The sequence below is a fragment of the Phalacrocorax aristotelis genome, chromosome 2 (genome assembly GCF_949628215.1).
Source record: "Phalacrocorax aristotelis chromosome 2, bGulAri2.1, whole genome shotgun sequence".
NCBI classification, from domain to species: Eukaryota; Metazoa; Chordata; class Aves; order Suliformes; family Phalacrocoracidae; genus Phalacrocorax; species Phalacrocorax aristotelis.
Window position 1 is genome coordinate 53,223,531 of NC_134277.1, and position 11,801 is coordinate 53,235,331.

At 49.2% G+C, this 11,801-nt stretch overlaps 1 protein-coding gene across 1 annotated transcript in view; it reads right to left on the reverse strand.

The window, feature by feature from the left end:
- The window catches only part of EEPD1 (endonuclease/exonuclease/phosphatase family domain containing 1), a 65,672-nt gene extending 56,447 nt beyond the window's left edge, over positions 1-9,225 (reverse strand). Inside the window, exons 1-2 of the mRNA XM_075083586.1 lie at positions 9,137-9,225; positions 7,956-8,943 (exon numbers count right to left, since the gene is read on the reverse strand). Of these exons, the coding sequence (XP_074939687.1) occupies positions 7,956-8,809 (854 nt within the window). The 5' untranslated portion in view covers positions 8,810-8,943; positions 9,137-9,225. The remainder of the gene's footprint in view (positions 1-7,955; positions 8,944-9,136) is intronic.
- Positions 9,226-11,801: the final 2,576 nt, after the last annotated feature.

Consider the following 11,801-nt stretch of genomic DNA (forward strand, 5'->3'; position numbering starts at 1 on the left):
TATTAATAATGTGCCACTGTTCTTGTCTCCATCTCCACACCATATAATAGTGTTGAGAAATTACTGCAGTGTATTGTAATTATTTCAGTAAGGACACTGTGCCTCCCACTGTCAGCATACACCTGCATCACAAAGAAGAACAATGCAACTTAAAAATAAGTTATGTGCACACTGTAATCTGTGTCCTCTCAACTTTTCTCTCTCATTCACCCAAGCCTTGAAATCATTATTTGGGCAAGACACCCAGAGAAACGCTAATTAGAGACTGAAGAATCAGGGTCCTCCTAACAATGCAGCTGTAGGAAAGACGCTGAAGCCCAGCTCCAGCAAGGGTGCAGCTAAATCTGTAAAAGCAGATGCTGTCTTAAATGTCCCTGTTTAACATAGCTGGAGACCCGTGTTCAGAGAGCCAGACCAGCACTTGGTTGCAGAGACAGTGTTTTCCTCTAGTTAAGGGGGAATGACTGAGTTTGGGCTCTTGCCTTCTCAGGAACTTGGAAGTATTTAATTCCCATGTTTGCAGTCCCTTGGTCTTTCTTTCTTGGTAAGAGCAGCAGCAGCAGCATCTTTTGCCTTCAGGAACAGTCCTATTGCTCCTTTTAAGACCAAAGCTAGAAAACCACCCTTCCTGCAGCTGTACCATGAGCTCCCAAACCACAGAAGAATCACAGGGCATTAAAGACTTCTGTTTACAGGATGGAGCCCTGTGTGTAGTTACCCAGTCTGTCTTCTATAGTCATGTGGCACAAGCTTTCTGAAAAGTCTAGCAGGATGAGGTTATGGCCTTGTGGCCTCTGCTCATTATTCAGAAGCAGGCAGTAAAGCATCGCTTACTAATTCAACAATTTATTACCATAAACCCACCAACCCATTACATCTTTGCTGCATGGAATACAGCAAACCCTGCAGGACCTGCAGGAGTAAGCCAGCAGCTCCTGTTTATCAGAATACCTGTGACCTGCAACATGAATCCAGTGACATGAAATAAATGTGCAAAAGAGCCCGGAAGGCATGGATTGAAACTACGCAGCCATTTAGTGCTGCCAGATGTATCAAGTACAGATGTTGGGGGGGAAAAAAATACATGAACAAACACTTTCCCTGCTGCTCTGTTCCATTTTAGTCAGGCACAAGTAACAGTGGCAAGGTATGATTATAATTTTAAAATAAGGAGAAAAATAAGGTTTATTTTATATGGATAAACTGGCCTTTAACTATATCATTTTTCAAACCATATTCTCAGCTTTAAAGCAGGCAAAAATAGCTAGTTAGATACAGCCTTTCAGATGTTCAGGGAATACACTGAGGCAGTTGTTCAAAGTCAACAAGATGCCCATATCTCCCTTTAAAAGAGAAAATCCCTGGGAAGATTACTCAGGGGTGATTTCAAGGGCCCGTCCCACATTCCTGTGTCATGTCCAAGGGAGAAAAGCTGGGGGGCAGCTGTGGCAAGCCCACAAGATCCACAGCGACAAAGCAGGATCAGACAGTACATCCACCTCCGAGATGCCCCATGGAGGGCATGCCTCCAGATGCCTTCTCCAAGAGTCTGGACACAATGATGGTGTACACCCTTCATGATCTTGCTGTAAGTCCATCCCCTGCTTTTGATCTCTCCTGCAAAGACTTTAGAGTCTCAAGATATCTTGAGTGAGCAACCCACCTCCTACAGGAGGAGCAGGTGGTGCCCATATAGAGGGTCTCAGGACTGCATCAATGTGAAGCAGGGGTTTGGAAATTGAATTTAATTACTTTAATTGACATCACCTGCTCCCCCACCAGCAGTCCTGAAAGGGGCTGGGATCCCTACCCAAGGTGGGAGCAGAACTGCAGCGGAACCCTAGCTCCCAGGGAGATAGTTGTGCCTTTCAGCACCAAGTTCTGCAGTCTTCGTGTGATTTGACACAAAGGAATGGGCCAAATCCTGAACAGGAGTAAAGCAATAGAGTTTCATTTCACTGGAAAACAGTGTAACGCAGGGTCTGATCTGAGATGATCTTGCTGCTTTCGCCTGCCAGATGGTATGCAGAAAGCGGTTTCAGTCTCCCACAAGTAAAATATTGTTGAACTCATATAGGTGGAGGCCAAATAAAACCCCCCAAAATAACAAAAAGCCAACCCAAAACCCCCCAAATATAACAGTTCTTCCATATCCCCGTTTTTTTTGTCCTCAGAGGTATTCGGAAGTGCAAATTAATGGTGGCTTTACAGGCATCTGTATTTCTACTGCTCATAAAAATCCCTTTGTGAAGTGCACATAGAAGATATCAGCAACAATTCCTTTTTTTCTCAGGTTTTTCCTGAAGTTGCAGGAGGCAGGATTTCCTCCCTTATTACATAAGGAGAAGAGGGTGTATTTGTTCTTTTGCCATTTCAGACTTATTAGCATGGTCAGGTTACTTGAGCCAGGCCCTCTTTCCTGATCTTTTCTTGCAGGGGAATTATTTTTGGCAAGGCTCCAGCCTAGTATTAACCCCATGGAAAAAAAAAACAAGTGGCTGTATGGAGAAAGAGACATAAAACAGACGCACCTCGGGGCTTTGCCGGGCCACCAAGAGTGGCAACAACAGAGTAAAAATAACAAATACAAGCTGGTGCTGAGCCTCCAAAGCATGCAAGAATAGCCATCATTACTACTACGATGCACTACTACGATGTCTGTTTTGGGGGGTGCAATCCTTTTCTGTCCTGCTGGGAAACACAGCCACAAGCCAGCAGGCAAAGTACCACACCACGCCCTTTTCCAAACAAAGCATCAAACCCCAGCAGTAAATAACTGGCCCATGTAATGACCCCATCTCTCAGTCCAGACTAAGAGATTGGAGAGGAAAACAAAAGCCTCACCCTATTGTTTAATGTAGGGGAATGATGGGAAAGTGGTTCTCCTGCTCCAATGCAGGGACCTGAAGGAGATGGCTTTTTCCTCATCTCTTAATAGAAAGAGGCTCCTCCGGAGGGTGGTTTGGGAGCTTGTCTTTTTTTGACATGATGAGAGGATGCACTTAGGGCAACCACTACCCTGGGTCACCTACCTGGGGTGGGTAGGAATACAAAGAAGAGCTTCCAAGTATGGTGGCACAGTGAGAGCTACCCGAGGACTGCCTGTCCACCCGCTGCCTCCCAGGAGGCAATTTTGGGCTGAGATTTACCTGCCCTTCCCCCAGCAGGAACACCGATTTGGGTCTCTGAGCCATGGAAATTGAGGTTAACTTTTTACCTTTGAGACACATCTACACTTCCATCTAATCTACGTGAAAACAACTAACGGGTTACAAAGCTGTGGGAGGAAGAGGGACTGACATGTTCCTAAATGGTAAGCACAGAGGCCTAGCATCCAAGCAACTAAGCCAAGAAGAGAAAAAAAATTCATCAGTGCTAAGTACAAACCTTGTATCGGTACTTGTATTTGTTACTCTACAGACACGCAAGACATTTTTTTTACAGTGAGAACAGTCAATCACTGGAACAACCTCCCCAGGGATGTGGAAGAGCCCCCACCGCTGGAGTTTTCCAAGGTGCGACTGGACAGGGTGCAAGATAGTTTCATCTAGGCTCCCTTTTGCTCAAAAGGTTGGGGCAGACGATCTTCTGAGGTCCCTTCCAACCTGGGCTCTTCTGTAGTTCTGTGATTTTTTTTTGCAACAGGTGTTAAGGCTTTATTGCTTATACTTTTTGCATCTAGAAGATGTAACCGCACCAAGAAGCTGACCAAAGCAAGCAGCAGAGGGAAAGAGCAGCCTGATCTGCTTGACACCTGGAAGGAAACAGAGCTGAGCTCCACAGACCTCAGCCTCAGTATTGCACATGACTGCGTCATGCTTCTTGATGAGGTCACCCTGGCACGTAACAGCTGGAGAGGATGGTCATGAGGTGTCATGGGAGTCACAAGTCCAGTTTGCAGCCAGGAGGGACACAGCTGAGGCAGGTATGAATGAGGAGTGGAAAGAGTGCCCTTCCCTATGGACCTGGGGCACAGGAAAGTTCTGGGGTAGCTCCACTGACCTCTGCCAGAGGAAATATTTCCACTGGGGCTACTCATCCTCTCCATGAAGACACTTGCTGCCTTTGACCTGACTTGCTCGCCCTTTCAATCACACTACCCTAACCCTACTTTTTGGTTTTTTTTTGTTGTGAGAAGAAGCTGTTGGTTTCTTCACCCCCCCAGGAATGGGGAGGACATAGAGGTCAGCTGGAGGGAATGACTTGCATCCCCAGAGGCAGGCCAACTCTGACGCACTGTAAACAAATCCCAGATTTGCTGAACCATGCCTGCAAGAAATGTTGCAAGTTTGGGCAAATTCACCCTGCATTTGATACTTTAATCCAATTATGTGTCACTCTCACCTCCACTTTCATCATGTTAATCTCTTCTAAAATTACCCTCTAGTCCTCTGAATGAAAACACCTTGTTCCTCCACTCCAAACACTGTGATAAACATAGATCCTTGTAATATGAGAAAGAGGGTGAGGACCTTGCTGTATTTCATTATTTTAGTACTGCAGCAATGAATTTCAAAATAGCTTAGGAGTAGTAGTCATGCTTACTGATTTGGTATACGTTCCCTTTGCTGCTCTTCAGAAATTTAGCACTTCTGGGCATGATTGTGAAGGTTTTGAGTTTTTTTCTGTCTTCCCCCTTCAGCAGATTACTCTATATGACAACATTTTCTTGCTTTTTGTTTGTTTTGAATGAAGGCACAGCCCTCTTTCCTTCCTGCACAACAGTTCCCCCAGTGCAGAGGCTATGCAGGGCTGGAAGACAGGAGGACCTTCATCTTCTAGTCCCACCTGGAAATGAGCAATAATTCTCCCCATTGTTAATGCCTGAAAGAACAAGCCCAAGGGGTCTCAAACCTACTTGCTGTGAACTGGTCATAGAAAAAAAAAAAAATCAAAACAAACCCCAAAGCAAACTCCAAACCAGCCTTTCAACTGGCATGAAAGTCCCCGAGATCTCAAATTAAGATTCTTTACTGCTCTGTATTAAAACTGTGTAAAATCTTCTTGACTTGCTGTGCTTTATTCCTGGACTTAAAAAGCTAGGCGAGGCAGGTCCTCCAACAGGGGTACGGCAACAAGGCAGTACTCCAGCTCCACTCTGGACTATGAGGGACAGGCATGCAGGAACACGCTTCCATGTGTGAGGGCAGCTGTGCACAAAGTACATCAGCAAGCATGTGCCCATCAGCGTAGCTCATGAGAGCATATGCCTACTGTTGGACTAAGTAGCCTTCAGATCCACCAGGCAACAGCTTGGGTCATAGCTGGAGACTCAGAACATGTGTGGGACATCCACAGAGCACACAGAGCGCCTTTAACACACACCCCATGGATTTAATGAGGCTGAAGTGCTGGTGAGCCCTGTGCAGCTGCATATTCTTGCTTGCAGAGGAAGAGATTAATTGGTCCAGCTGATTATCAACTGAATTTGATTTACCTGGGCAAAGATTAGTTTGCAAGGCATTTTATCAGTTCCCAGGGTAAATGACCAGAGCTGGAAGGTGGACCATGGAGTTCACATACACAAAGGCGGCAGCTTCTGGCCTCAGCTGAGGTTGTTTTACAACTACAAAGCTCCACTGACTTCAGCAATGCTAGCACAAGCAAGAGGAAATTCCTCCCTGAGGTGCTGAGTATGACTTTTCCTAACATACACTTTTTTCCTGCATTGTGGCGATTTTTTTCTGTTCCCAACTTTATTTTCCCTGGAAAGTTTTGCAGGCTTGTCTGTGGATGCACATTACTCTCATTTCTTTCCAGCTTCTCACGTTATCACAAATAGGATCAAGTACACAAAACAATTGCATCGTACTCTCCATGTGTGATTGATGGCACATATACGTGGAAGAGAACAGAACAAAAACAAGTACTTATATCAGGCTCTTTTTAAACTTCAGAGTATCAGAGAGACCTTTTACACCACCCAGTACAACTGACTGCCTTTTTGCTAAACTGGATGGAAAGAAAGTACCGTGTAGTTTAAGAGCAAAAATAAAACAAACTGCTGGGGCCACGCTCTTAGTGCACAGTGGTCAGTTTGGGCTAACGCCGGCTTATTGTGTAAGTCACTTTCTCTGCCTAGCTTTTTTAATAGGTGGACTTGGTTTTTTTGGGGGGAGGGCATCCCCAAAATGCTGAAGATGCAGAAGTGACAGACAGTTAACACTAGAGAAGGTCCTTAAAAAAAATTACATATATATGTAAATAAAAATAAATCAAAGTCACTTTTCTTCCAAAGCTGGATTATTGAAATAATCCTGAGGCTAGTGATAAGAAGAGGTGTTTCCTCAGCAGGTCTGTCCGTCTGCCCCCTGCCCCAATGCCCAACCCCACCACTTCATCCTAAGGTCCGCTCCAACCAGCCAACTGCTCACAACAGAATAAGATCAGTGGCAAAGGGGGAAGCACAAGATACCTGAACAAGCAGAGCTGTCGAGGAATACTGAAAGATGTTAGGCTGAAGCCATCAGCGTAACATCTGAGTACCCCCGCTGGGCTATCATCTCTATTTTGGCTATCAAACAGCGATGGCTGTGAGATGACAGATGTTTCCTGTGCAGGAGCATCAGGCTCCAAGCAGCATACAGCAGAGATATCCCTGACCACAGATACTGATACTGTACCGCAGCACAGGACGCCATATCACTGTCACTGTCCTACTCACAGTGCCCGACCTCCGCAACCACACCGACAAGAGCCATTATTCAGCACATTACTGTAAAAGGACAGAGCTCTCGGCACTGTCAGAGATAACGGTTCATCAGCACCTCCCCTCCCCACAATATCCCTTTTGCAGAAGTCCAAGAGTCCCCTGCCCCTATTCATTTCCAGCTGGAAGTTTGAATAGAAACCAGAGAGAAAAAGTTAGTTTCCCTATGCCATAAACTAAATGCCCCAGCTGGGACAGATTTCACATGTGGAGAGGAAAGGGTGAGAGTTCTTTTCAAAACCCTTATTGCATTCTTACATTTCTGTATCAAGCAGAAAGTTTAGCAAGAAAGACATCTGAGCACTGTTGCCTGATTACCTTACTCCAAAAAAATAAAATACATCTCTCAGCTTCTGAGCCATTAACACCAGAAGCACCTTCCCACTTGACCACACCAAACAGACATTGTTCCATGCCCACTAGCTCAGTGAAATCAGGGGCCTGTCTGGAACAGGGAGAGCACAGCCTCCCCACATCTTGCACCCCCAAGGATGAGCGGTCCCTCCAGCTCAGCAGATGTCCCATGACTGCTCATTAACAAGTGGTGTCACCCTGGCAGGAAGAGCCGTGGCATTCCATGTTTGTTATACAGCCCAAACCATCCTGACTGTGCTCTCAAGCCTTTTTGATTTGAGGAGCTGATCTGAGGGAGAACAGACTGCAGCTCTAACGCTGATGTTAAGGAGGCTAGCCCCCAAAAAAGACTTTCTGGAGAAGAGGCACTGGCAGGTCTCACCTTGGCAGCCCTAACAGAGGCGGATGTATCACTGCATCCTGCCTCCCAAAGTGGCAGTAAGATGCTCTGGGAAACACCATAAGAAACAGGGTACATACAGAGCAGCCCTTCCCCTGCTATTTGCCCCCAGCTTCTGGACAGAAAGAGTCCTCTGTGACTTGTTCAAAAGGCTCTTGAGAGAGAAACAATCTTTGACCAACCATTAACAGGCTCAGCGTGACTGACTGTAGCACCTCAGTCTTCCCCCCACGGATGTGTGTAGACACATACCTCCTCAGGAGGTCTACCACCTTTCAGTGACTACAGCGGCTTTACCAAGGGTCAGTCACTACACTCCCAGCATTATGACTCAACCAGGGTTCCATGCAAGAAGTGAGAAACATTTAATAATCCTGGGAAGGAGCGAGTCCCACTAGGATCACAACAGGACTCTAGAGTGCCCAAACCCCAAAGGAATTAACCTACAGTCCTGTGTAGAGCTGGGCCTACAGGTCAGGTGCTGCCTCTTACCTGTTCTCCAGCAGCGTCATGCACACGACCTCCCGCACACCTGGGTTGTTGGCTTTCTCAATGGAGCAGCTTCGCAGGTTCCAGGTAGCCACCCTCAGGACAGGTCTGCCATCTCTCACCCCCCCGAACATCTCCACAGAGGGGCGAGTGGATATGATCTGAGTTGGACCCCCAGGAGGAAAGTCCAAGTCTTCACTCTGGAGGCTCAGAGAAGTGGGGCTGGGGTGAGGCTTGGCAGTGAAGTTGAGGCCACCATTGGTGTTCGTCGAAGGGGGCCGGGACCGCTCCGCAAAAATCTGATGCCTGATTTTGTCCAGAAAGGAGGAATTGATGCAGTCCATCCTCACCAGGTCCTCTATACTTTTAAAGGGGCCGTGCTCTTTACGGTAGTCCACGATGCTGTTGGCGATCTTCTCGGTGATGCCACGGATGCTCATGAGCTGGGCTGGGGTGGCGGTGTTAATGTTGATCTTGGTGGCAGAGAGGTGGTGCTCAGAGGCCGGGTCCTTGCGCAGGGAGCTGGGCGAGTGCTGCGCCGAGCTGCCCTTGCTGCTCACGCAGATCTCAAACTTCACCTGCTCCAACTTGGCCGCCCCCACCCCACTCACCAGCGCCAGGTCCTCCACTTTCTTGAAGCCACCGATGTACTCCCGGTACTCCACGATGTTCTGCGCCACCACCCGGGTGACCCCGGGGAGGGTCATCAGCTCCTCCTCCGTGGCCGTGTTGATGTTGAGCCTCTCCTGGTTGACGAGGATGTTGCTGAAGTTGCACGCCGCGCTGAACTTGCGGCTGTGGCACAGGTCCGCCGGGTCGCGGGGGATGGAGCGGTGGCAGCCCAGGCTGCCCCCCATCTCACTGCCTCCGCGGGCCGCCGGGGGAGCGGGCGAGGGGCGCTGCCGGGGCTGCCCACCCGCGACTCATGGGCCCCCCGCGGGGAGGCCGCCTCTGCGCCAGGGGACGGACTGACGGACGGCGGCGGGGCACCCTGCGGACAGACCCAACGCAACACGTTTGATCAGGCGGACCCCGGCGCCCCCGCGGAGGGGCCCCCGCGCCCTTCCCCTTCCCCCTCCTCGCCCTCCACCGGGAGCGCCGCCGCTCCCTCGGCGCCGGAGGTGCCGCCGCCGCCGCCGCCGCTGCCCGCCCGGCCCCGGCCCCGGCCCCGGCCCCGGCCCCACCGTTCCGCTGCCGCTCCCGGCGGCTCCTGCCGCTGCCCGACGCCCCGCCGGCGGTAGTAGTAGCTCCGCGGGAGCTCCCGCCCCCTCGGCCGGGCGAGGCGGGGCCGGGCGCCGCCGCCGCCGCCTCCCGGGGCGTGACCGGCGCGGCTGCCGCCGGCAGGGGCGGCGCGGGGGGCGGGGGGGCGGCCGCCCCCGCGGGGCTCCGTCCGGGATCGCGGCCCCGGCTCCGTCCCCGAGGGCCCGCACGGGAGGGGGGAGGATGAGGAGGGGTGAGCTCCTCCTGCCCCGCACGGCCGCTCGGCCCCGAAAGGTGGGGTCGGGCTCGCAGGGCCCAGGGGGACCCAAAATGGCCCTACTGCTGTCACCTTGCCGTTAAGGGCGGGCTTTGCTCTTCCTCCAGGTGAATGGGGCGCCGGGGTCGCCGGTGCTCAGACGCTCTCTGCAACGTGCCCATCCCTGAAGTTCCTTGGGCTCGCCTCTCCGCAGCTGGCAGGGCATAACTCTGTTTTCAAACCTCAGGAAAGCCTCATCAGTCATATCTGCTGGCTTTTTTTTTTTTGTTCTTACTTTCGCAGGTACTATGCTTTCATACACCTGAGTAAAGTCTGCTTTTTTTTTTTTCCCACATCTCAAGCAACCGTGCGAGTGCTTGACAAACCAAAACTCCCCACAGAATGATGCTTTTGCACATATTAGATCTGCATACTAGGTCTGCCTCAGCTAATGGCCCCTGGTCTACTGCATGCCTTGGCTTTCCCTGAGACAGAGTACCACCGTTCTGCACCAACACTCATTCTGTATCGTTTGTGTGCCCGAGCTGGCTCTAGCATAGTTCGCTCGTGGCCGGAGAGCTGCAGCAGCCCACCGGCGTTCGTGTTGGTAAAGCCACCAAAGTATTTACCCAGCTTCTAATGCATGGAGTCCCACGCTGCACTGTCTGCAACATTTTCTGTAGCCAAATTAGCTCATTTAAAACTAGCTTGACTGTGCCCACACAGGAGTGACTGCAATGTCAATGCATCCGAAATATAATCAGTGGGTGTAGTTGAAAGGAAGGGGGAGGAAAACGGAAAGAAAGAGCAACGTATGCTTGCAAATGCCAGCTACACACCCTGATGCTGCCTGATGCTGACAGTATACATATATTTCTTTTAGATGGACAGAATACAGTGCACATATATTTTCAACATCAAGGCTCCTGGTTGCCCCTTTAACGAAAATTAAACAGCCTGTAATAGTGGCTTACGCATGTATTTTTCATGGCAAGTTAATGGAAACTATTTGGGTTCACCTGATATAAAAGGTTGAATTTGTTCAGCTTCTTGGGGAATGGCAAGGAGAATGCAAAGTGTATAAGGGAGTGCAGGCTCCACTGGGCTTCCAGACGGCACTGGGGCACTGCTGCTTTAACGTTGGCACTAGCTGTTCTGCTGCGGATCGCACATTTCTCTTCTGTTCGCCTGAGCAGTAGAGTTAGCTAATTATCATTACGGGAATGGGTCCTGGCTGCATTAGGGTATTGGCTCTCTGCTGACTGTCAGAGTGGAGAAAAGGCTCGCTTAGGTGATTAAATGCTTCCAGGACTACTGGAAAGTGCTCTGTGCACTGCGATAACAGCGGCCAACGCAGCAGAAGTCATGCTAGGCCTAATCCTGCCGGGATGATACCAGCGCAGAGCTGGGAACAATTAACCGTTGAAATGAGTATTCTTTGTGAGGCAATATTATTACGGTAATGGCTCCACAAGCTGTTATCTCAATGGAGAACATACTCTTCTGCTTTCTACAGCAGGTTTTTTCGAATTGATCCAGGCTCATTGAATAAGTTTTGAAGCTGAAGAGCACCAAAACCTGTCTAAGGCATCATCTACGTTGCAGGCAGCACTAGGTTTTCAGAGAATTTCAGAGAGTTTCAGAGTGTTTCAGAGAGAAGGCAGGAGCATCTCCAGAACAAAAATAACATTAAATGTCCCTCCTGTCCAGCACTTTTATTGTCAGCAGCTACTCTACATTTTTTGAACCTGCAGCACCAAGATAACTTGCAAGGGTGGATGCAGCTGAGGCAGTGTAACTGAGAGGGATGCAATGGGTGTCCTATCACCTAATCCAGAATATGGCCCATGCTAATGGGCAGTACAGGGGACAGAAGGGGGGTTATCACTCCATTAGCACCTTACCCTTATTTTTTTGTCAACACTATGAAAACGACAGTTGCAGGGACCTTACTAAGCTCTGAGTCAACTTTTGACACATCTTGGTATTTTGGGGAAGTGCCAGAAGATGTGAAAAGGTACAGATTTAGTTTATAATTTAAAAGGTTAAGAAAAAAAAGAGTCGACTGGCTTGACATCAGTGTTAGGCAATCCATTAACATGAGAAAGCTAAAAACGGGGTGCAGTCAGTAAATGATTGAAAAAACAATGGTGAAATTATTGACAGCCAGTGTAAGCAACAGAAGATAAATCTTGTGAAACCCAGGTAGATACTAGATTTTATCTTCGATCCAATCCCAAGCTCAGTCTATTTAAATTTATTGAAGAAGTGATTGATTGTGGTCTGCTGATAGGCGCTGGCTGGCAGGTAGCCTGCCCGGGCTGCTCGGCACCTGTCATGGCAAGTGGCCACAGATCTGGGATTCCTGGATCTCCTTCAGTGCCAACAGGTTA